Source organism: Nothobranchius furzeri, chromosome 9 (genome assembly GCF_043380555.1).
Source record: "Nothobranchius furzeri strain GRZ-AD chromosome 9, NfurGRZ-RIMD1, whole genome shotgun sequence".
NCBI lineage: Eukaryota > Metazoa > Chordata > Actinopteri > Cyprinodontiformes > Nothobranchiidae > Nothobranchius > Nothobranchius furzeri.
The window spans coordinates 46,203,843-46,230,576 of record NC_091749.1 but is presented as its reverse complement, the minus strand read 5'-3'; the positions used below and the strand labels follow the sequence as shown (position 1 = coordinate 46,230,576).

At 40.1% G+C, this 26,734-nt stretch overlaps 1 protein-coding gene across 5 annotated transcripts; it reads right to left on the bottom strand.

Annotated features, from left to right (window-relative positions):
* Nucleotides 1-220: 220 nt before the first annotated feature.
* On the bottom strand, nt 221-26,734 carry csnk1g1 (casein kinase 1, gamma 1). Of its 5 annotated transcripts, XM_015953648.3 has the most exons (13): nt 26,370-26,734; nt 26,239-26,279; nt 22,605-22,674; nt 17,916-18,067; nt 17,526-17,760; nt 17,330-17,415; nt 6,467-6,551; nt 6,217-6,365; nt 6,038-6,145; nt 4,543-4,653; nt 2,258-2,361; nt 1,159-1,182; nt 221-432 (listed from the first exon to the last, which is right to left on the bottom strand). In XM_015953648.3, exons 1-13 carry the CDS (start codon nt 26,551-26,553, stop codon nt 378-380), a joined length of 1,404 nt encoding a protein of 467 aa, XP_015809134.1. In that variant the 5' UTR covers nt 26,554-26,734; the 3' UTR covers nt 221-377. The 5 variants fall into 5 exon arrangements, with proteins under 5 accessions (XP_015809134.1, XP_015809135.1, XP_015809137.1 ...); XM_015953649.3 differs by lacking the exon at nt 1,159-1,182; XM_015953651.3 differs by lacking the exon at nt 4,543-4,653.

Genomic DNA, 26,734 nt, shown 5'->3' with positions numbered 1-26,734 from the left:
TGTGGAAAGATTCCACAGGAAGATCCATCTCTTCCCATGAAGAAAAACACAAAGACTGGAGGGAAAATATGGCAAAAGATGACGAGGAAAAAAAATAAGATCCTCTGCAAAACTGACGGAAAAAGGCTCCGCGTTTGGTTGACTGACCTGTAAAACATCCTCGTATAACTTAGCAGAGGGGAAAAACTTAAAAAGACTCCCATCAAAGACGCATGTCTAGTACATCTCAAAGCATTTTTATCAGATCCCAGCAGAGATCAATTCAAAGTGATCTTTCAGTTGAGTCCCTCTTTTTATTCTGAAAGGGACCGCCTTGATTTCTGAAATCACAATCGACTGAGCCGGACGTAAGTGACGTTTCAGTCTGGTGATGGTCATCATTTGTGTCTTGATGTGTTCTTCTTCCGTTTTCTCCTGAAGAAACAGCAGCACCTGCAGACAGACAAAGATGACATCATGTGTGCATCACAAAGGCTCCAAGGGAAGCAAAAGAAAGAGCAAAAACAAGCAAGATGCTTTCATTACTTCTTCAAATTGGGATAGTTATGTTATGCATTCGGTAAAATACTTCCACTAAATACCGCAGCAATTTCCTAATGTTGTGACTTGGCACACATATGGCAATAAAAACTTCTGATTCTAAATAGTAATCCTTATGCATCTCCTGTTGATTCCATACACATGACAGGAACTTCAAACTGAAGACCACATTTCTTGTTTACAAACAATAATAATTAGAAAGTGAACACAAAAAGCACAAGACATGATGACTTCACAGGTAAAACCATACAAAGACAGAAGAAGATGCGGCTCAGGACATAGGACAGTGACTGGGTCCTCTCACACTAGTTCATCAATAGCAAATTATACAACAATACAGCAATAATCCAAAGCTACATTTACTAAAGAAAAGGAAATTGAACCATTAGACGATTAAGGAAAAGATCAGCAAAATCTTTGCTCAAATTAATTCTGTTAGGTGGTTTCAAAAGTCAAATCTAAAAACACAAGAGCTTAGTTTTGCTCCTCTGGGGTTTACAGTCCTACTGAACCAGTGAGAGTCCAGTTAAATTTAGTCATCAACTCCACTGGGCCTGGCCTCGGCTGGTCCACTCCCTGTCCCATGAGTATGATGTGGACAAGCAGAGAGGGACTCACCACAGGTTGAGCATTTTCACGCAGCTACAGGAAGAGAGGAAAGAGTGTCAAGAGAAAAGAAAGAAGGGTTAATAACAGTACGACTAAGTTGATGGGTCTGGGAGGGGGCACATGCCACACAAACGTACACACACACACACACACACACAGAGGTGAGACACACACTGGAAGAGGAATAAAAAGGGTTTGCAGAACTTCATGTTTACCAGAACGTTTAAAAGAGGACTACATAGAACCCCACAACCTTACCTACCCTACAACCAGAGAAAACATGACCCAGTTCCACCCTAGCTCTCATCAAATACTCAACGGAGCCTAAAACTGTAACTAAAACAAGAAAAACCTCCAAAGACATTTTATTCTGATAAAAGTTTGTTTGCTTTCTCTGAATTCTGCTGAGGAATCTAATTCAGCTCTTCAAAGCTTAGAACATTCATTCACTCTGTAAAGAGGTTTAAAAGAAACTTACCGTGAAAACTTTAAAACGTTGGTTTTATTTAGTCTCCTAAACTAAATTAGATGATTTCTTGGCAAAGACAATTAATTTTTACACAAACTCATTTAAAATGACTTTTAACGAAATGTCAAATTTCAATAAATTAGAATTAGGTTGAGTCAAATAATATACGACCTAAAAAACGTAGGAAAAACACTTCGTTTCAGACAAAAGTACAAAAGTTATTAAAACAAAAAAAGTTCTGTAAAATCGATAACGCTGAAAACGTTGATTTTTGATGGATAAAATTTCACCTCAGAATAACGAGTCTGTGTTTTAAACAGATTCTGACAGTAGTTATTTGGAGAATTAAACGATCAGGTTGATCTATGGTGAGGAACTTGAGGACAACAAAGCAGCTACGTTTCTAATCTTGACGAGCTGCAACAGCCAAGGAGCGTTTGCTCATTTAGAAAAATTAACTGAGATCATCACAGAGAAGCAACAGACGTAGGAGCAACATGACAGCTGTGGGCTTGCAACTGTCACAACTCCACATCACGTCAAGATGTGGTGAGAGAGACAGAGGTTGGAAGAGTGAGGAAGGAAGGAGGAGCAACAGATGGACATGAATGAGAGGCGTAGAGGCCGAATGACACATACTTGGCCTCATCGACCACTTCCACCTCTGCCTGAGTCGTTATCGGAGCGCTGGAATGGCCCAGTGGATCGTCTGCATTCAGCTCCCCGTTGGGTGAAATGACCACCTGGAGCACAGACAGGTGTTACTGCTGACCAGTTCAGTGACTGAACCCAAAAACAGCAACATCACTAAAACAGGGATTGGTGGTCCAGGCTGGTTTTCTCTGCATAAACACGCCAATTTCCTCTAATGAACATAATGGGAAGTATTTTAAACAACAGGAAAGGACACGTGTGTGTGTGTGTGTGTGTGAGAGTGTTTGGAGTATTGGAATAACACACCAGAATTAATAATAAAGCTAAACACCTGTTTATGGTTGCATCAGTAGTCTGCCTGAGCGAATGACTATTATTAAAACGTGTTGGGTATGTGCACACACGTATGCATCAATTATTTTTCCTTTAAAGTCACATAGAACCACAGCAGTGACTCTGCAAGTTAACCTGATATTTTATCATCTTTCAGATTAAAATATCAAAGTTAAAATTTCTCCTATGTAATATCCAACTTCACCTCTAAACTAATAAAAATCACTATGAAAGGTTTGAAATAGTCTTTGCATCTAATCACACACTCTATTGTAAGAATTATGTGTTTTATCTGACTTGTCATACTCATTTGTTTTAATTATTTAGCACAAGCTATTTTTTACATCTCAAAATGTGCAAAAATTGGAGCTAGAGCCTGAACAAACCACTCAACCTTCTCCCTCTCCTAATAACATTTTACTTTCTTTAACATAGAATGTGCTACTACTAGTCCACCTGTTGATTTTGAAATTGTAAATTCACTCAGTTAAACACAATAAAGATTTTCTCTAAATAAAATATCCACTAAGAAATCACACTGTAGCCATAGAAACACTACTTGGTATATATTGTGTGAGTCTGCTCTGTCTTCTCCATCCCCAGTGAGTCGTGGAGGATGGCTGCTTATACTGAGCCAGGATCCTCTGGAGGTTTCTTCCTGTTAAAAGGGAGTTTTCCTCTCCACTGTCGCTAAATGCTTGATTAGTATGAGGATTGCTGTAAAGACTCGGTGACTTGATGCAACCTGCTGGGTTCCTTATATAGGAAACTTTTTACTGGAATGTTTACAGTGTGAAGTGCTTTAGCACGACTCTTGTCACGATCTTGTGCTTTACAAATAAACTGAATTGAAGAAAACAAAAAGAGTTGGTTCTATGCAGACTCTTGCCTTGCTTTAGCGCTGGAACCAGTTTGTTGGGGAAAAAAGGAAAACAATGTGCATAAATGAGAACATTATAGTTGAAACTTTCCACAGCATGCACTAAGTCAACTAAGCTAACAGAGTAGAAGTTCAAAATGGAATTTTTCTTTCCTGTGTGCGCGGGTGTACGGGAAATATTCATATAACACAAAACTTTGTAGATAAAGTTAAGTGTTCCGAGCAGTTTTTGTCCTCAATAGGAGAGCGTTTGTAGATTTTAGACTTTGACACAAGTGCAGCAGAAGTGGTTTTTGTACAACAGGAAGCAGGTAACCAGTGTAAACACATCATACTTTTGATCCAAAACTTGGACAGTCTGAAAATCACTGGTAAGGACAAAAAGTCTAAATTACTCATTGATGTTCCTTGGAGAAGAACAACCATTTACAACTTTAACAGCATGCACTGAGCTGGCTGAGACCATCCATCCATCCATGCAACAGGTGTCTTCATTTTAAGCATAGGATCACAGATGCAACAGCTTCTAAAGCCAAAAATTACACCGTCAACATCTGGGGTGGGTGGCACCAGATGACATGCATATGGTGGAGCAAAACAATAAATAAAATAAAAACAACATTTCTCAGCCAGGAGTAAGGGAGTTTGAGAGGTAAATGGTTGTAGATCTGTCTCACACCGAGCCACTAGAAATATTAAGATGCTAACTTCTGATTAATTCTTAGCTGTATTATAAGAGATTTTGCTTTAAAAAAAATTCTAATATAAACAAGCTTATATTTGATCAAGAAACTCTTTTTACCCTTTGTTAAACTGGACTTGGAACAGCCCATTAACAAATATTTCATCTTCCAATTCCACCAAAATATCTGTCAAGATTAGGAATAAATGCAGACAAGATTCAGAAAAACATTTTCTCTAAGAGGTAAAGCATTACTCCTTAGCATTCATCTACAGGCACATACGGTAGATATTCTGTTGTCTTGGATTAGATCCATGAGACAGACTCCATGGACATTGGGTGGGGCTGCTGGCTGATCAGGTGAGGGTTATGTACCTGCACTGAGCCCCCGTGCCTGTCCGCTGCCAGGTGAGAGGTCAGATAGGAAGAGTTTGCTTGTCGCGTGGGTTGCACCTCCCATGCTCCTCGCCGATCTGAGACTGCGGTCTGCTCAGGAGTCAGGGGTTGCATTGGGGATGTGAAGAGGAGGTGGGATTGGAAGTGCAATGGAGGAGGGAGGAGGAGTGGGAGTGATGGAATAATTGAGTTAGGAAAGATGGGCATTTGGGAGTGTGTGACAAGGTACCATGCAAAGCAGCATGAAAAAAAAAAAGAAAAATGGAGAATAAATAAATAAAAGCGTGAATTAAAATCAAAGCAAGGCTTCAGCCAGAGAACTGCATCAGAAACTAAAGAGCGTAAAGCCAAATGGGCATAAGCTCCAACAACTCAAACTCTGGTACTAACCTCAATAGACATAAACCTATTTACTGTTATAGCACTGATTAACAAGAGCAGAATGAGAGCAGTGAATTCATAAAGAAAGGGCAACCACGAATAGTAATAAAAACATGTAATACGTGCTAATCCACAGACATGCTCATCTCTAATGTGAATGATGAGGGCAAAGCAGAGCTTTCGCTCCACCACAGCACCACTGCAACGCAGACACCTGAAAGCCACGTTTGGAGTGTAAAGTCGATGCGTCTCGTTGACACTTTCTGGAATATTACATCAAAGACTCACTGGAGATTGTTGAGGAAACATTTCCTTATTTCTTTGCCAACATGTTGGCAGTTATAGTAAATAGGAGTAGCTGAAGCTTTCTTATTTCTGTGTTTAATAGTAAAGACCGTTAATAGCAAACTTCTAATCTGTAAAGTTGAGTTGGTTTCAAATTACTGCTGGTCATCAATTTAAAATTGCTGTGAAAAGTTATAATAATGCAGAAACTCGTAGGTGGACGGACTTCAGCAGGTGAGGTAAAACCTGTAGTGGAGTCCAGAACAGGACAGGGGGAGGTTAATCGTAGAGCTGGGCGATTAGGCAATAGCGGTATTTATCCTGAAATAATAATGAGTCGATACAAACCTTCAATACAAAGAATCAATGAACAGCTGACGATAGTAAGAGTTGGACCAATGATGTTGCTGGAATAGACGCACAATAGCATGCGGACGCGCTAACGGCTAGTGTTTGTGTAGCTGCAGACTTTTATTTCAGAAAACAGACAGGACATCATTGGGAAAAAAACTGGAAAAAATGAGCACCTCCAATCATCAACGATAACAGTTCAAACAGTTCAATTGAGTGGATGTAAAAAAAAAAAAAAAAACTACCACCTTCTATCAAGGCTAAAATAAAGTTTAAGGACCATTTCGGACGATTTTTATAAATGCTAAAGCTTCCGATTGTCATGGAGATTTTGACCTGCATGTAAATTACCTTTTTGAAACGATGCTAAAAGCCATCATGAATACTGATTAATGAAGTGACTGACGGGTTTTAGTCTACGGCCTCTCCTTGTTGCTGCCGCTGAGACAAAACTCACCTGATTTCTAACTGGTGGGTGCTGCGAGGGTCTGTCCCGGTGAGGATGGCTTTCTCTTGTGGCACCAGCTGCACCAGAATCTACATGGACAGATCCCACTGGTGTGGGCTGAGAGGGGTGATAGTATCATTAACAGAATCCTGTGCAGGCCGACTTAAAATCTAACATGTGCCACTTACTATCTGCCTTCCAACCCAGTCGTAAGTGTAGTCGAAGGTGTATCCTTTCCTCTCGAACAGTTCGGTAAACAAAGTCCTCAGATATTCATAGTCTGGTTTTTCAAAGAAGTCTAATCGCCGCACATACCGTAGATATGTGGCCATTTCCTCTGAAGGGAACAAAACAAAAACAGCTTATTGCACCATCTGATTTGAATTATCATACAAGTACAACACGCCAGCATTTTATACTGAAAACCCAGGAGCATACCTGGAAAGTTCTCACAGAGGACCTCAATAGGAGTGTTTCTCTTTGTGTCCCCAATCTTCTGGTATCTTTCTTTTAATGTGTCAGCCTAAACAAAATCCACAAGAAACAGTCAAGACTAGATGTTTCTACCCAAAATCACCAGCAGAAGCAATTACAGTGACATATTATCAAGAACAAGATTTTAAATGGATTAATATGTTTGTCATTGTTGAAACAAAATTAATGTAATTAGATGTAGTCCCTTTAGAGTTAAATAAATATACCAAATATGGATTATAAATATGGGTGAACAGAGTAAACATAAAAAGGTAAAATAAAACAACAGGGATTAAAAACTGGTATTAATGAATGCCTTGCAAGCTGTACTCGCCGGGGGAACAAAAAGCCCAGAATTACTTTGATCAGGGTTAGTTAGGGTTCACGCTTTTCTCATCATGAAAACGGCTTTGATTTGTTCCTGTGTTAGCAGTTAGCTCTGTGAGTTTTGAACATGATACTTATATTGTTGGAAAGAGGAGAGTCTGAGCTTTAATTTAAACAAATGCTGCTGATGATAGGACCCTACTGCATTGCGCTATGGTGTGTTTTTCTCTATCGTTGTAGTTGGCGTGTTTTTATGGCCGTTTCACTTATTGTTGGCATTGGGTGTTGTTGAGGGAGGATATGTGGATTCTATCGTTTAGATGAGCCTCTTCCTGTTACGTACGTGGGTAGTTTGTGTATATTAGTGAATATTAAGCATGTTTTTTGGTATGATTTTGACACAGGAAGAGACAAAGGAAGTGTTGGGTTAAACAGGTTTAAAATTTTTGTTTATCAGTAAAACACAACTTGAAACAAAAGGTAAAAACATCATTCAGGCTTAAACCGTGTTGCACATGAGATAAAATAAGCCTTTGCTGCAGTGGTGGAGCTGAGAAGGTGTTTAATAACCTAACAGCTACTTTTTAAGCAGTGTGGGGCCCAGTTTCAATTAGAAATATTTTAGGCAACTATAGGCAGTAAGTATTATTTGTTTCTATTTGTGCGGACATAAATAGAATTTGCTATGGTTTTGGTGAGCTTTGACTATAATATTATTACATTAAGAAAAGCACCCACAGCTTATTCAGTTATTCAGAGGTTTATGTAAGGCTCATTTTTGGCTTTACTAAGCTCAGACAAACTTTTTGGACCTTTAAAGTGTAATTGTGTTCCAACTGCAAAACAACACTTGCAACAGTAGCATGTACCAATGCTAATCACCATCTGTCCGGCTCATTGATGCAAACTGTTAGCATTTGAGTTCTAACCTAGAACCTATAGTGCAGCATGTCTGTCTTACAGTGGTCAGGATGTCAGGAACACGATGCTTTACATGCTCAAAAGCCCATCCTCTACATGCTGTGCATTAGTATCCCTGCCTGGTCTGCTAACCTCCTGTGGACCAGCTACCTGACTGTCTAAGCCAATCATCGACAACAGATTCCTACATCAATTTGTGAGTCATTTATTAATAATTTATTTCTTTGTGGGCAAGATGGGATGAGCTCACAGGTCAGATTTGTCCCAGGAGCCATCAATGGAAGATTACTGCTATAACCATACAATCCGTTTGATACCACTGATTAGATAGATTCGTTTTCCAACCACACTGCTGCTGCTTTCTATTTAGCTTTAACTGCTTCACATAATTTTCAGGCACAGCTGGTGCCAAGAGTGCATATGAAGACTAAATTACTAACTTCAATTCATAATAAACTAATTTGATGCCAGCAACACATTTAAAGAACACTGTTAGTTTAGTTTGTTGTTATAGGAATGAGCTCAGTCAGCTGACATTTACAGAATCCACCAGATCAATTCATGTAACCTAAGGCTAACCTATGATAGCCCCTGAAATTGAGACAAACTGTAGCAGTAGTACAAAGATCTTGCTCTGCAGGATTATCAATGGCCTGAACAGTTTTGTTTCACACCAATCACAGTGCTCCATGTTTGTAGAGAGACACCGGGAGGGCTGAGCACCAGAGCTGTGATGGAGGAAAAACTACAAAGATGGCGCTGGCTCAGGAACAGTGCTTGTTGGAAACAGCTTTGGTATTAACTTTGTATCAAGTAGATTTGAGCTTTTCTTTGAGGCATGAGCAGATAAAGGTACTTCCGTCATTTATTTGAAAAAAGGATGCATCTTCTTCAACAGTGTATGTGGACTGGACCACTGACTGATTTCCAAATCGATGAATATGTCACGTTGTCTGATCTGGTCCCATGACTGCCCAATTGCGTGTGGAGACCATTTGATAGAGACAACTGTCGATTCTGCTCCATGACTGGGTTATTCCATGAGTCGTGACCAGACTACATATGTAGGATGGCTGCACCTGGCGGTAAGGCGTTTCCTGTTTTCAGTGTTGCAATACGTGTAGCCGTTTGGTGTTTGGGGCTCGTTAAAACTGATTTAATTTCTCTGTACTAGGATATCGCTGAGTTATTGTAGCACATAAGCAAGCTAAAACACACATTTTCTGTTGTTCCACTTAGCTTTTAGGGAACCATTTGAGTTTGCACGCAGTTTATTTGGTGTTGAACAGTTTGCTCGTCCAGTTAGCTTAGCCTCAGCACGGCTATGGCTACTTCTGTCTCTGCTTCTCCGTCTCCTATCTCTTGCTCTCTGTGTCAGATGTTTAGTTACTCCTCTGCCTCCTTTAGTGATAATGGTACGTGTAATAAATGTAGTATTTTTGTAGCTTTGGAGATGAGGGTGTCAGAATTGGGGTCCCGGCTCTGCGCTGTTGAAAAATCCGTAAACAGCCGTAGCTACTTAGCTAGCGCGGGGGTAACTAGCTCAGAACAACCCCGTAGCAATCCTCCAGCAGAACCCGAGCAGCCGGGACCTCAGGCCGGCTGGGTGACGGTACACAGGAAGCACAGAACCCAGCCCGTGGGCCACCACCAACCCATCCACGTTTATAATAGATTTTCCCCGCTCAGTGACGCACCCACTGACAAGCCGACTCTGATCATGGCAGCTCCGTAGTCAGAAACGTGGCATTAGAGACTCCAGCAACCATAGTTAAATGTTTACCTGGGGCCAGACCAGGCAACATTAAATCTTATCTGAAACTGCTGGCTAAGGATAAGCGTAAATACAGTAAGATTGTTATTCACGCTGGCGGTAACGACACCCGGTTACGCCAATCGGAGGTCACTAAAATTAATGTTGCTTCGGTGTGTAAGTTTGCCAAAACAATGTCGGACTCCGTAATTTTCTCTGGCCCCCTGCCTGATCGGACCAGTGACGACATGTTTAGCCTCATGCTGTCCTTCAACCGCTGGTTGTCTAGGTGGTGTCCTGAAAACAACGTGGGCTACATTGATAATTGGAAAACTTTTTGGGGAAAACCTGGTCTGATTTGAAGAGATGACATCCATCCCTCTTTGGATGGAGCAGCTCTTCTTTCTAGGAACATGGCCAGTTTTTTTAGTCCTCCATGACAACCCAGGGTCCAGACCAGGAAGCAGTCGTAGTTTAACCCACCCCTCTGCAGCTTCTGTACTGTTACCCACCCACTACCCCATAGAGACAGTGTCCTGCCCACGGCCAAAACCACACCGATTAAATATCAGGCTTAATAAAGCAAATCATGGAAATCTCATAAATATTAGAACAAATTCAACTGAGCAGAAAACTAGAAAGATTAAATGTGGGTTGTTGAACATTAGATCAATTTTTTCTAAGACTTTGTTAGTTAATGACTTGATTTGTGATAATCAGATCTCTTTGCTCTCTCACAGAATCCTGGCTGCAGCAAGAGGACTATGTTAGTTTAAACGAGTCGACTCCTTCAAATTATTTAAATCATCATATTGCTCAAAGTACAGGGCGAGGAGGAGGAGTAGCAACCATTTTTCATTCAGACTTATTAATCAATCCCTTACCAATTAATAGCTACAGTTCTTTCGAACATCTTATTCTTAGTTTTCCTAATCCAGATTGCAAAACTGTAAAACCACTCGTTTGTAGTTTTGTATTGTCCACCAGGCCCTTACTCTGAGTTTTTGGATCAGATCTCTGATTTTTTTATCTGATTTGGTGCTAAAAACTGATGAGGTCATTGTAGTGGGGGATTTTAACATACATGTGGACATTGAAAATGATAGCCTCAATGTAGCCTTTAGTAATATCTTAGACTCAATTGGTTTTACTCAAAGAATCCATAGCTCCACCCACTCTGCCATCATACATTAGACCTTGTACTGACTTATGGCATAGAGTGTGAGGAAATAACGATCTTTCCACATAATCCAGTCCTCTCGGACCACTTTCTGATAACCTTTGAGTTTTTTATAACCGAGTTCTCGAGACATGAAAGTAAATTTCACTATAGTCGGTCTCTATCTGACAACGCAGTTGCATCTTTTAAATCAACTGTTCCATCTTTACTGTCCTCAGCATCTCAGAGGAACGTAGCAGAGGGCAATATTTTCAGTTCTAGCCCCTCACAAATTGATGCCTTAGTTCATCATGTTAATTCCTCTTTACGTGTGGCATTAGATGATGTTGCCACTTTAAAAAAGAAGGTAATTAGGGACAGGAAGTTGGCTCCCTGGTTTAATTCTCATTTACGAGCCTTAAAACAAAACTCTAGGAAATTGGAGAGAACATGGCGCTCTACGCACCATGAGGAGGCCTACCTATCCTGGAAAAATAGTCTTGTGCTTTATAAAAATAAGCTTCGACAAACTAGAACTGCTTATTTCTCAGCATTAATTGAGGAGAATAAGCATAATCCTAAATTTCTTTTCAGTACAGTTGCTAAACTTACAGAATCTAAGCTCTGAGCCATCTATTCCCTTAGCCCTCAGCAGCAATGACTTTATGGGATTTTTCACAAGTAAAATTAATTCTATTAGAAACAAAATCTTAAGCATTCTCCCTAATGCGACTTCTTCTTCCTCAGTAAGTGAGGCAGCTTCAGAACCTCATCTGTGCTTGAACCGTTTTGATCCATTTGAGCTTTCAGTTATCAAAAACATTAGCTTCATCTAAACCTTCAACTTGCATTTTGGATCCAATCCCAACCAAATTATTTAAAGATGCATTTCCTTTGGTTACTGCCCCCATTCTAGATATAATCGATCTATACTTAGTAAATGGATATGTACCACAAGATTTTAAGGTTGCTGTAATCAAACCTTCACTTAAGAAGTCTTCTCTGGATCCAGATGACCCAATGAATTATAGACCAATATCTAACCTTCCATTTTTATCCAAAGTCCTGGAGAAAATAGTGGCCATCCAAGTACGTGAGCATTTAAACACTAATGCCCTGTTTGAGGAATTTCAGTCTGGTTTTAGAGAGTATCACAGCACTGAATCTGCGTTAGTGAGAATTACAAATGATATTCTCATGGCCTCAGATAAGAATCTTGTGTCTGTTCTAGTCTTGTTAGATCTCAGTGCTGTCTTTGACACAGTTGATCACAATGTTCTTTTAGAAAGACTTGAACATGTTGTAGGGATCAAAGGAACAGTGCTAGGATGGTTTAAATCCTACCTGTCTGACAGATTTCATTTTGTAAATGTACATGACAAATCGTCTTCATACTCCAGGGTTACTTGTGTAGTACCACAGGGTTCAGTGCTTGGACAAATTCTTTTTACTATGTATATGCTCCCAATTGGTAAAATCATTAGACAGCATGGGATAAACTTCCACTGTTATGCTGACGATACTCAGCTATATTTATCCATTAACCCTGATGAACCTAATCGGTTGGGTAGATTACAGGCTTGTCTTGAGGACATAAAAAATTGGATGACTCTAAACTTTTTGCTTTTAAATCAAGACAAGACAGAAGTTCTCATCTTTGGACCAGAAATCCAGAAAAGCTAACTGCTTAGTCAATCACCTGACCTGAATGGCATTACATTAATCTCTGAGAACAAAGTAAGGAACCTTGGTGTTATCTTTGACCAGGACATGTCATTCAAATCCCAGGTTAAACAGGTTTGTAGGATTTCCTTTTTCCACCTTCGGAATATTGCTAAGATTAGAAGCATCCTTTCCAGGAGTGATGCTGAAAAACTAGTTCATGCATTTATTACATCAAGACTGGATTATTGTAATTCATTACTCTCAGGAACTCCACAGAATGTAGTTAAAAGTCTTCAGCTTGTACAAAATGCTGCAGCTAGAGTTCTGATGAGAATTAAAAAGAGAGATCATCTCTCCTGTCTTAGCTTCCCTACATTGGCTACCTGTTGAATTCAGAATAGATTTTAAGATCCTTCTTCTCACATATAAAGCTCTTAATAATCAAGCTCCATCATACATCAGTGATCTGATTGTTCCATACGTTCCTAACCGAGCACTTCGCTCTCAGACTGCAGGTTTACTGGTGGTTCCCAGAATATCTAAAATTAGGATGGGAGACAGATCTTTTAGTCATCAGGCTCCTCTCCTGTGGAACCAGCTCCCAGCTTTAGTCCGTGAGGCAGACACCTTGTCTACTTTTAAGACTAGGCTTAAAACATTTTTATTTGATAGGGCCTATGGTTAAAATCTGATGTTAGCCTAAATCTGGACAAGTGGGAGAGTAGAGGGAAGTGGAGTGTACAGTCGGTAAAGACGGCTCTCCCTTGCCCTGCCTCCAACATGCCTCCATCTAAATAGGATAGATTATGTAGAGTTATCTCTGTAGTTATGCTGCTATAGGCGTAGACTGCTGGAGGATACACTGACCACTTTACACTCTACTACTTTCTTCTACAATCTGCTCTACCTATTATTTTCTACAAGCTACAATGATGTTCTGCTGAGCTGTGGTGACCTCATGGAGGGGGCCATCATCTAGCACACTGCTGCTAACCACTTAAACATTCTCCCTCTCCTGATAATAACTTTTTGCTTTCCTTGACGTTGGATGTGCTACTACTAGTTTATCCGTTTAATTATAGAGCCACTAGGATAAATACAATAAAGTTTATCTCTCACCAAATAGAATATTTACTAAGAAATCACAATATAACTATGGACACATTACTTTGTGTGTGTGTGTGTGTGTGTGTGTGCCTGCTCTGTCTTCTCGATCCCCAGCGAGTCCTGGAGGATGGCTGCTTCTACTGAGCCAGGATTCTCTGGAGGTTTCTTCCTGTTAAAAGGGAGTTTTCCCTCTCCACTGTCGATATATGCTTGCTTAGTATGAGGATTGCTGTAAAGTCACTGACACTAGTCAGTGACTTGATGCAGTTTGCTGGGTTCCTTATATAGGAAACATTATTTCTGATTGGCTTAATGAACTGACCTGAATTGGAATGTTTATTATGTGAAGTGCCTTGAGACGACTCTTGTCAAGATTTGGCGCTATATAAATAAAATTGAATTGACAGGCTAGTACTGTACATCATCATCATCCAGGAATCCCGCCTACTTCATTCATGTTGGCTGACAACATTTTAAATGTAATCAATGACGCTTGATAAGTATTTTTATGCAACCTAAATTAAAAAAGATATTTCAGTATTTTGTGACAAGTCAGTAACAGAAAAAAATCACCAACTTAATAAGGGTACGTTTGTAAACAATTTAGAGCATTCTGCCCATGAGCCGAGGCTACAACTATGATCACTTTCCTGCCAACAGATTTTTCACAAGGTCAAAGTCCAGGCGTGGACTCCAAAGGTTTCAGCGGGTGCTTTTTAGCTGAAGTCTCACAGTAATCAGGAATGAGAAAATATTTCTTTTTGGTTTCTGATTCTTTCCAAACACACACTTGTTGCTCAATAAACAGCTAATAATGATAATGATAATAAGTTACATGCACTAAGACCCTACGTTTTGGCCCATTATCCACACACAAATAAAGTTCAACATTACCAAAAATTATTCTTTCAAAAACTCAGACCAGAGTGGAGAACAGTGAATTCTCCGTTTTCAGCATTTGTTTGAGGACATAAACAAGGCTTTAGGTTTTGATACGTCACTACCAGTGACAAAAATGCCCTGATAGCATGTGTCATCTGTGTTCACACTCGCTTGTTTTAAAAACTCAATTACTGATCTATGTAGAACGCCAGAGGCGAAGAACATTGTCAATGATTGTTATTGCCCGCCTCTATGTCTAAGGATTTTTTTTTCTCCAAAGACTGCAAAGATTTGAGGAACTACTGCCACCTACAGGCTTGGCATGCCTATAAATATGATTCACAATGCTCTGGATCTTTTGCTGAACATGAACTAGCGTGGACCAAAGTTTTTTTTCCCTAAATGGGCACAGGAGGATATTTGGTTTTACAATAACCCAGCTGTGTGCACGTTGCCTAAGTTCAGATCAAGCAACTACTTCATTAAAACCAAGTCTTTATGCAGATTGCTTTACTTTTTTATCGTCTTGCCCCAAGTATGCCAAATGTAACTATAGTGATCAGCATAAATGAGTACACCCCACCACAGTTGTCAGAAAACCGTAGGGTGTAAACCCCGGTTCTTTGATAACAGAGTGAGGCATTTCACTATGGGAATCGCCCTGGCGTGACCAACTATGAAAGCTCCAATGGCATCACGTCTGTCCCTGACAGACCGGTTGTGCTGTGCCCAGGCTCCGCCCACCCAGTATATCCAAGGCCAACCAACCCCTCCTACTTATTCGTAAGATTTCCTGCTGTTAATGCAAGAAGGCAATTGTTGGTGAAACACCCCACTCTGTTATCAAAGAACCGGGGTTTACATAATGTAATCCTACGTTCTTTTTCCTAACTTTGTTCGGTGTTTTACTGTGGGAGATATGGCCCACTCCCGGATTGCATGTCCATCCCGAAGCGAGCTGCAGCAAAAAACTGCTTAACCACTGGGCAGACGCTGTGCATCCTGCCTCCAGCACTGAATGCTCCAGTAAAAGTTGAGACACATCCAGCCTGTAAAACCGCACAAAAGTTAGAGGTGTGGGCCAGCTAGCTGCTGCACAGATATCTTGGACTGACACACCACAAAACAGGGCCCAAGATGTGGCCATGCTCCTTGTAGATTGGGCCCTCACCCCCACAGGGGGTTCAGCACTCTTACACCTATATGAAAGGCTTACCGCTTCTACAATCCAGTGTGCCAGTCTCTGGCGAGACACAGGTTTACCTTTATGGGCTGTGGCCCAAGAAACAAACAACTGGTCTGATTTTCTGAAACCAGCAGTCCTGTCCATATAAGCCCTTAAAGTTCAAACAGGGCAGAGACAATTAAGCTTCTGCTCTTCTGCTGAGGAAAAAGGAGGTGGATGAAAAGCCAGCAACTCCACAAGGAAGCAGCTATTGACCCTTTGCACCGACGTCACCTAATCACGTGGGTCTACCATGCTGGATGGCAAAAGCATGTAAACAGTGAGCGACACGAGTACTAAACAAAGGGAAAAGTAGAGCCTGAAATTGTTTTTGCGATCAAAACAAAAACAAAACTCCTCCAGCATTCCTTCAACTAGTTCATGCCCAGTTCAGTTATCAGAAGAAGTAGCGCATCTAACCGGGGCTCATAGAGAGCTGTATGTTAACTATGTTATTTTTTAAACTTCTGAATATTTCAAGTACTTCTATTTTATGTTTTCATGCTTATTCTCATATTCACTCCCCTCTTCTGCTGTAATGAATGTAAGTGCTGCTGTGACACCAAGCTTTCCCCACTGAGGGACAATAAAGGGATTTTCTATTCTACTTCTATTCTCTTTCTATTCTATTCTTCCATCTGTAATCTTTCCTGTTCCTGTTTTAAAGTAGGTGAAATTGTTTTTCACAGGCCAACAACATAAATAAATAGTAATTCTCTTCTCTTTAACTTTCATGCTTTGGAGCAGAAAAAGTCCATTACACCAAAATAATTGAAGCTCAGTCTCCTCCTGATTTACTGTGATGCTCACCTGTTCCAGCCAGACACCTGCAACCTATGGGGTTGGCTCTGAGCTGGGGAATGAGCTTGTTGTTCTGTTCATCTTCATCACAGACAACAGGTGCTCACACAGGTTTGTGCTGCTGAACATGGAGAGCAGCTGGACCACGCTGTTGGTCAGAGTGTCAGGGAGGAGAGATAAACACTACAGCAGCTACAGAGTCAGACTGACTGGAGCTAAATTGTCTCAGTCTTGAAGTTGGTTGGTGAGCTTTCTCTGTCAGCAGCAGATTACTGAGCGGTTAAAATCTATTTCTGGGCTTCAAAGTCGGCCAACTTCTGAGTCAACTTGCTGAGTTAGAGGAGTGTTCTCAGTTTGTCCGAGGCAGAGGAGGTAACGCTGCAGACGTTGATGCTAGTAGCATGGATGCTAATGACTGTAAAGACATTCCGGTTTTTCTCCTTAAAGCAACAACATGTTCCATCTTTGTTGAAACACCTTCCTTCTGTATCGATCCTTCTCTTCCTGGACATTTTGGGATAATTTGTGGACAGTTGTTTTCTCTTGTTGCATTATTTAAACACCAATGTGGATACATTGTGACCTAGAGGCGAAATACTGTCACTGCACTACTAACACAATCGTCATGCATTATGGGAAATGTAGTTTAAAGCCATTGTACACTTTGAAGTGGCATAGACCTATTTTCAGACACTTGAAGCTCTCGCGGGCCTTGTGTTTTGACACGTGATCTAAGAAGTTATATTATTAACCTTAATATAATTTTGTGGTGTTAACCAATTGTTCAATAAAACCCAGCCTTGTGAAAATTCTGGAAATCTTTCTTTTGTTGATTGAGCTACTGATTAAATTCGTACTTGTAAAGGGGGTGTACTCATTTATGCTGAGCACTGCATTCTAAGTCAATGCATCAGCTGGTTTTCTTGACTGCTACAAGGAAAAAGGAAAGTAGTTTTAATACATCTCTTGTTTATGTACTGGGCATACCTTCAGCCCTTGCCAAGGCAGACTCCCACGGAGGAAATACATGAACATGTGCCCCAAGGCTTCCAGGTCATCTCGCCGACTTTGCTCTGTATGAAGAGATTTCAGAACAATGACAAACAGCAAGAATAAAGCGCCATACTTAAAGCACACTTCAGAACACAAAAGCTAGAACGTACACACAAGGAGACATTCTTACCTTTGCCTAAGTGTGTATTGATGGACATGTATCTGGCCGTACCAGTCAAACTCTTATGCTCCCGGTAAGGAATGTGTTTTTTGGTCTCAGGATCGATGTACTCCTTGGCTAGGCCAAAGTCGATGATGTGGATGATGTGCTCCTTTTTATTCCCCTGCCGTCCGATGAGAAAGTTTTCAGGCTTGACGTCTCGATAGATGAGATTTTTAGAGTGCACATACTCCATTCGTGAAATCTGATTAAGATGAAAATAAAGAATTATTTGAGGAAAATGGTCACAAGGCAGAGAATTCCGGAAAGTGGAATAGCAAATGTTAAAAATGACTAATCCGACAAACACACAGAAGATTGTTTTAATAAAATGTATGATTCAGTGTGCTTCAAACCAACCAGCTGAATCGCTATCATCAAGACTGTCTTCAGTGAAAAGGTCCGGTCACAAAGGTCAAAGAGGTCTTCTAGACTTGGGCCCAGTAGCTCCATAACCATGGCATTGTATTTTCCACATGGCCCAAAGTAAAACACTTGAGGCACACCCTCTGCTGCAAGAGGGAAACACAAAGTAAAAAAAAAGGACAAAAATACCTCAAAAGCTACATTTAAAATTTAGTAGTGATGGTGCCTTTATACTCTAATTTGTATTTTTGTCACTGAAGTGAAAGCTTTTGCCTTTTTAACCCTTTTTAAAAAGTGTAAAGCATTTAGCAACGTTAGTTTACCTCATTTTAATTTTCTCCAGAAAACACAAACATATATTTTTAAAGTTTATTAGATGCTAAAATTCAAACCATCGAGCACTCATGATGTAATTTACATTAGGTTTTATGCACATGCTCCCTCTTGATTTCATTAGATTGCTTGTAATTACAGGCATCTAGACTATGTCGTTATCCTGACCACATCCTGAATTTTTGTTTCAAAAAACATGAATCAGGTCAAACCAACTGCCTTCGTGGAAGTGTGACTCAAAGACTGTCTCTTCTTACGGCAGTCAAGTCCTTTTAATACGACCCTCTTACAGAAATTCAAAGAAACATTTGTGCGGCCCCTGATTTATTGGACTAGGTCGTACTTAATCACTGGAAATGTATATTTGACATAATAGATCAAAATAGTATTCTTGAAAATAGTCAAAAAGTGGGTATGTTGTCTTTTAAAATAAACATATTTAATTATAAAAAGAATCAATAAGATTATATGAATACATTTGTGTGTACCAAACTGCTATGATAAATCTGTCACCACACATGAAAGTAATGTCTAACATACAAGTAAATAAGAATCCTGTAACTTGCATTTTATTAAATGTGTTGCACATTTCTGACTCGTCAGCATCAGAAATGGCTGCAGTCTGTGTGAGTGTAAGAGACATGCTGTACTCCACGCTGTGTTTCTGAACACTACAGCTCTGTCGGCTGATAACTGTTCCACAGGAATGAGGACTTTTAAAACCATGGTGACTGTGGGAGGTGGAAAATGTCTTTGACTTGAGACATGCCGCCATATATAAGTGGAAAACAAAACTTTGCAAAAGATTGCCAAAACTTTGAAAATCATATAAGCACTAAGAATGACGACCACCATTTTTTAGGTGTACCGCTTTAAAATTTTACTTCACTTTCTTAAACCTGAACCCCTTGTAAACCAATACCACACATTAGCATCAAACTACATCTGGCCTTAAAGCCTAAATACAGTATTAGTAGTATTTTCATGATGAACGTTTCATCACAAATCTGTCTTTTGAGGTCCTTAACATATCTACTGCCCTCTGGTAGAATATCTATAGGTAGTAGGGATGTACATAGCTAGGTACATAGGTTCACTGGTTAATAGCAGTTAATGTCATAACTGCTAGTTCTTGACACACCCCTCTGCTGCGCGTGAATGTAATATATGTTGTGCAACTAGAGGGCGCGAGAGTGCCCCTATCAAAATGTTTACTCGAAAACCAGAGAAGAGGGGAGCTCGTCACATGATCAACTACATTTAGTCAAAGAGTGGTTAAGAAAAAGCACAGCGTGGAAGCATTTTATTCTTGGCAGTTCAAACAATGAGCCCCACATTGAAGCGCTGAAACTGGCCGAGTGTGGAAATGAAGCCAAGCAGAAAACTGAACAGAGACCAGTAACAGGTCAATGTCGGTCAATGTCTGCCATGATACCACTGATTCTGCCTCCCAAGAGTACTTCGTTTAGTAAAATAAAGAAATGTCAGTGTAATTTTTTTGTTCAATGTAAGGAAACTAAAGTGTTTTTAAAAAAAGAGTGGCCCCCTGATAGCGCTTATAAGCAATGTGGTGTATTTGATGCCAGACGGCCCGCTGCACAACAGGTCTTGATGGACATTTCAGCTCTCATCCCACTAATGTTACTTTTACTTCATGAATGTTGTAGTGAGCGTGCCACTTTTGTTGTGCATCAGAACTATGCTAAAAGACTAGACAAAAATCATTTGCATTATTAATAGAGTGGGGTAAAGGTGTGTGTAGGGGCTTAATGTTTAACTGAGCATCAACTTTCTAGGGCTTTAATAAGTGGTTAAACAAATTAGGGAAAGCGTGCACCTCTAATAGGTAGTAAGGGCCAAATTTATTTCTTTGAGACCTTTATGTTGCATGACAAAATAAAGCTGATTACATAAAAATTAGGGGTGGGCATAGATTAATTTTTGTAATCTAGATTAATCTCACTAGCCGTTTTTACAAAACAATGTCGTCAATTTGCCGCAATGCCGTGGCGGCATGTGAGAGCCTTAGGTCGTTTATAAGTGGTTAAACAATGGTGGTAATGTGACACAATTCTTTCCTTTTTATAAAAGATTTCACAATGGCGGCATAAAGGGGATATGGGGGCAGTCTCTCGTGATCAAAACCACGATCGTTATGTTTTTTGAACAAGCCGCTCCTAAAGGTGTCTGTCCCCCACAGTCCCTGTGCAGTCTCTGGTGATCTGAGCTCCAGCTCTGACAAGAGACAAACTACTCTGCTGTCTCAGCTGAAACCTTTGACTGACATAGTTTTAAAATAGGGCGGGGCTTCATTTTTCTTTAAAACTCTACAACAACAATGCTCTCGGGTTCCTCAAATCCCTTTTTAGCTCAAACAAATTGTTTACTGAGGAGTGTTTTACTTCTTGGAGTTGCCATGGTTACGTTGATGGTGTAGTGTTTCATAATGAGACCTGCCAGACAATACCTTTAACTGCTTAATGATGCCATACCACCCAGTAACAAACCATTTTCTTATCAGCAAAACAAATATCATCTTAGCAAGTCATTAAACTAGAGCAGTGTTGTAACTCACACTGTATGATGCTAATGTAGACAGTGGGCAGAGATTATTGTGTTCCAATAGAATCAAGTTCATTAATATCCAGTGGTAGGTGCTTGTGCACCAGAAAACAACACCTGACTGAAGGCTCTGAGTCAAGCCACATGAAGTCACAAAAACAGGCACTATCATCACCACTGGCTGAAAGGAATGTGGCACAGCCAAGAATTATTCAGGTCACATTATCCCATCTGGAGGAGAGGACAGAGCTAGGTTAGTACTAAGAATGGCAGACCCGCTCTCTAAATATTTAATGAGTATCCGCACAGTCGGCCTTTTCCAACCATTGCATTTGCAAAACAATAGTGATCGTACTCCCAGTTGGGTTATCATATTTGCACATGAAGCTCCAAAATCTCACGAAGGATCATATTTTATTGTACAGCAGCTTTTCCTTTCAGCGCGACTCAAGCCAGCTGTAAACACCTTCACAGATTTGTAAAGCAACAATCATATAGTTACAAACGGCACCAGGAAGTTGACTAGAAATACAGTTATGTTTATTTAAACAACTCAGGGAAAAAATAGTTGTAACCTGGTTATCTACTTATAAAATAAAGTTAAATTAAATTAAAATAAAATGACATTTTTGGAACCTTCAGGGTTAAGAGATCTGTAGACCAGACTTGTAGGGAGAGAGAAGAAAAAGATGGTCTATAAATGTGTTATGTGTGTGAACGATTAGTGCTGAAATCCTTATTCCGTACTGTGAAACCCATCACATACAACAGTTGCAAAGACTATAATGGAGAGCTAAAACAGGCTCAATGACAAAACAATAACAACAACAACAACAATAATAATAATAATAATAGCAGGTATTGCTGCAGACTAAATTATAACAACTAGGCTAAATAAGGCCCATAGGCACTACGATTAGCTCCAAGTTTCAGAATTCTCAGAACCTTTGGGTCTATTTGAAGATCATCGTCTGCCACATGGTAAAAGTTAAATGTAAAATGGAAGTTTTCAGTCTAAACATCAGAGGTTGTGTTCATAACAATTCTGACGATAAAATTCCAAGAACCATGAACTGTGGGATTTTCATCTTAAAACGGAGCAGAAAAATAAGTTACTTATAAAGTGTTAGCTCTTGTAATTAGAACTCATTAGGATTCATGAGAACTAATCATTTATCTTCCTTTACTTACACTACTCGTGCTTTGATATGTGCACATTGTGACCAGCGTTTCTATCAAAAGGAGGCTTCTATAATAAGCTATAAGACTGGGAACCGGCCATTACAACATGTAGGTCAGTAGCGTTTGCTGTGTTCCATTGCACAAATGATATTTACTCCAAGTAGCGTGCATGTCAAAATATACGTATGTTATGAGTAGGTGAGTCAATTGTCACAAAAAGTTTTAGAAAGTTCATTTGTTTAGAAAATTTGAGAGGGTAAAAAAAATTCCAGTGAACCAGTAAATAATTAATCAAGCTTTACTTATAACACACTTTGCACACATGGAGTGACCAAAGTGCCCTAAAAACGCTGCTTAATTGCAGTTGTCTGTATTCCAGAAAGGTCTACAATCAAAACTGTACACATTTACGTAGACATGCATGCACCTCTGCAGACCACCTTCTGGAGATTAACAAGCTGCTGAAACAGCCCAAGTGTTACTGAGTCGAGTAATCACTTGTTGTGGAAATGATGCTATCTCTAGACTGATCTTCCAAAACAAGGAAATCGTTATCACACAGCCACATGAAACACAGAGAGCAGCTAACAAAAGCTTTGATCTCACCTGTAGTCCCAAGACTTTTGTAGAACCGGTACTCTAAGTGCAGCTGCGGTGCCCTTGACTTCACTGGTTCCTGTGAAGTGAAAGCATTTATTCATGAGGAGAAAAATAAAGCAAAGAAATAAGAATTTACCGTCATGTCGCATTACTAATAAAAAAAAAGTTGTGTTTTCCAGTGTTTCCCCTAGGAATTTTTCCAGCTGTATGTCATGTCTCACCTTTATGTTAATGTTGTTTTATTTGATGCATTCCACTTTGAACTGCACCAATCCAGCAACTGCTGCAGTTTAATAACTAGTATTTAAGGTGAATACACCATTATTTGCACAAAAATATTTTTTGTTTTAAACTCTCAGTGACACACTTTGCAGGGTGGATTTGGCATTTAGTTTTTCTTGGCGTCTGGAAAAACATCTCCTTCTGCCCCCTGTATTTTGGTCCAAGATCACCACTGGGCTGGCCCTGTTAAACACATTCTACACCCCTGCTTAGTAGAATTAATGAAGTATTTTTATGTCAGTATAAAAATGACTGATACACAGATTTACATATTTGGCATTATTGACCAACATCTTTGATTTAATTTATTTGTTAAGACTCATCAAGATGCACTACAGTGAACATTATAATAAAGTACATTTTCTAGTGCAGAGAGGAGACAACCCATAGAAGCACTGATTTGATCTCATTGCAGTGAAAAATAGAAAGGTCAGACGCACCTAATAAATAAAATTACTAACATAAACTAAGGAATCTGTTTCTTTGCTTCATTGTTCTGGTGCTGAAAATATCACTAATGAGGATCAAAGGACATACACAGATGAATGCACCTTATTATTTGGAAATTAGTGGGTGTGGTTTACATCAATACATTATTTTAAATCTGAAATTGATATGGAATGATCAGAAGTTGATATGTGTATTGTTTATTTGAAAACTATTTACAGAGCAGCCTCAGAATTGAGATTAATATTTTTGATCATAATAGTAAAGAAACTATTACAGAACAAGTTTTTCAGTAAAATCAGAACATTAATATTTAAGTGCATGGATTAATACAACTGAACTCATGCAGTAGGAACTAGGAAATATGAAATGCTAGAACCATTTTATTTTAATTTGATTAAACTGATTGTTTCCTAACGTTGTTGGCATTTTCCCCACACACAGTTAAACAAAACAATGTTGATTGAGAGGTGAGAGGTGAGAGAGTGAGAGTGAGAGTGAGAGTGAGAGTGAGAGAGAGAGAGAAAATAATAATAATAAAAAAACCCGACCGGAGCGGAGGCAGTGACCGACGCATGCACGAGCCGTTTTCAGCTCTGTCTTGTCAAATGCACGTACGTTACGAAAAAAGTAACTTTAAATATTCAACCGAAAAAGAGGCGAGCTGAAAACCTAGGGTGCACTGTCTGTGTGTCTGTGTGTGTGTGTGCGTGCGTGGATGGGCCGGACGGACTGAGCTCCCGGCTGCAGTTTTGTGTGTAGGGAGGGGCGGGCGCTCTATGTGACTGGCCAATCACAGGGCGTGAAGGCAGTCAGTTACCCAATGAGGATTTTTCTTCAGCACAGTTACAGATATTTACAAGTTTTACTCGTTTCATGCTCGTATTCGTCAAAAATGCTTTATCCGTACCGGATACTGGTCTGAAATGAGTATCCGGCTCATCCCTAGCTGTAAATGCTGTTAAAATGTTCTGTGTAGATTTAATGATGTAGGTGACTGATTATAATAAGCTACATAAATTCATGAATATATAGTTGTGTTGAAATGTCTTTATTTTAAATGTACATGTGTAAGGTGTAAGAGCTAGTGTCTCGCGAGAATACCCTTAACGAGAGTACACGAGACCTTTTCATGGACTGTGAGGGAGCAGATGTCTCTCATGAAGCGATTTAAGCTAAAGGTTTTCTGAAGGAAAGGGCAACACAAGGACTTAAGGACCTCTTTTCAGGACAAGAGCCAACGAGGTATTTGTCATTTGAGAAATGTTTTATTCGTGTTTGGACTTAATATGTGTACTGTAAAGTTGCTAATTGGTCTGTATTGTTCACTCGTGATCAGTTCTCACGGCGTATTGGTGTAACGGTGAAGCCAATGAGCCCAAGTAATAAACGTCCGTTTCAAAGAACCGACCTGCGTCTGTGTTGTCGTGAAGAGAGCTCCACTAGCTGTAACCACCCTGCCCTGCCTCCTCCTCCTTGCTGCCTTCCGGCTGTGATCACAAGCAACAACAGAGTAGTTCCCGCTGCTTCGTCGGGAAACGGCGCAAAAAAAAATATTAATAAAACTTGGGATCTTGTAGGCGTGGGGCTGGGATTTCAGCCGTGGCGGGCCACCACGGCTACGCCTATGTAAGGGAAACACTGGTGTTCCCACTCTTTTTTCACAACTTCTCTGCTACCACACCATAAACATTAATAATAGCAGGACATTTGTGGTAAACTGCAGCTTAAGCCACTAAAAATAAGGACATGAGCTAAAACGCATGACCTGTCAATAAACAGGAAAAACATGCCAAGCCAAACATGTAAACAGCATTCCAATTCTCTCCAAAACAGCGTCAGAAGCACCTCACCTGGGCTAAAGGCAAAAAGGACTGGACTGCTGCTGAGTGGTCCAAAGTTGTGTTCTCTAATGAAAGCAAATGTTGCATTTCCTTTGGAAATCAAGGTCCCAGAGTCCGGAGGAAGAGGAGAGCCACAGAATCCATGTTGCTTGAGCTCCAGTGTAAAGGTTCTACAGATGATTTGGGGCGCCTTGTCATCTGCTGGTGTTGGTCCATTGTGTTTTCTGAGGTCTAAGGTCAACGCAGCTGACTTCCAGGGAGTTTTAGAGCACTTCATGCTTCCTGCTGCTGACCAGATTTTCCCTACAGGACTTGGCACCTCGGTGCCAAAGCTACCAGTACCTGGTTTAAGGACCATGGTATTCATGTTCTTGATTGGCCAGCAAACTCACCTGACCTTAACCCCATAGAAAATCTATGGGCTATTGTGAAGAGGAAAATGCAATATGCCAGACCCAACAATTCAAAAGAGCTGAAGGCCACCATCAGAGCAACACGGGCTCTCATAACACCTGAGCAGTGCCACAGACGTGTCGACTCCATGCCACGCCACATTGCTGCAGTGATCCAGGCCAAAGGAGCCCCAGCTAAATATTGAGTGCTGTACATGCTCAAACTTTTCATGTTCATACTTTTCAGTTGGCCAACATTTCTAAAAATCCTCTTTTTCCATTGGTCTTAATTGATATTCTAATAATCTGAGATTCTGACTTTGGGATTTTCATCAAGTTGTCAGTTATAATCATCAAAATGACACATCTGAAATATATCAGTCTGTGTGTAATGAATGACTTGAATATACAAGTTTCACCTTTTGAATGGAATGACTGTTATATTTTAATTTTATGACCAACACCTGAATTATTGGTCAATTTTGAATAGTTTGAGGTTTTTTTTATTTAAAAAAAAAAGGTTACACATCCCTGCTTTCAGCAGACTGGATGTTTAAATATCTGATTCTAACCACCTAAATAATTTTGAACAATGGAAGTTTTAATAAAAGTGTCTGAAGTAGTCTTAAAATAATTTGCAGAGGGGATAGAGAAGAAAAAAAATCAAGCACTTACCAGTTTAATAGCCACATACTCATTGGTGTAGAGATTCTTGCCTAAAACAAAATAACATTGTAAAAGGATGACTAACTCAACCATATCTGCAACTCTAACCTTAATTAATACAAGATTCAAACCCAACATACCAAGTTTCAATTCACCAAAGTTCCCACAACCAATCTTCTTCCCCACACGAAAATTAGGCCCCACCATAAGAACGCCAGAGGTGCCTGACGAGCCAGATGGTCGGGATGAGGGTCCGGTACGGCTTCCCTGGGGAACTTTTATGCCTCTGGGCCGCTCGGCACTTTTCTCTCTTGGTTGATCCATGGCACAAGTCAGCAGGAGCCTTGACTGATGTAGAAAACGGCCTCCTGGGCCAGGCCCACCACAGCAGCCACAGCCCTGGTCACTGGTGGTACCTTGGTGGCACAGTCCCTCTCATGGGCCAAAAGCAAGATATAATAACCCACAAACCTCCCCAACCTCACCCGGTCACCTCTAATGAATG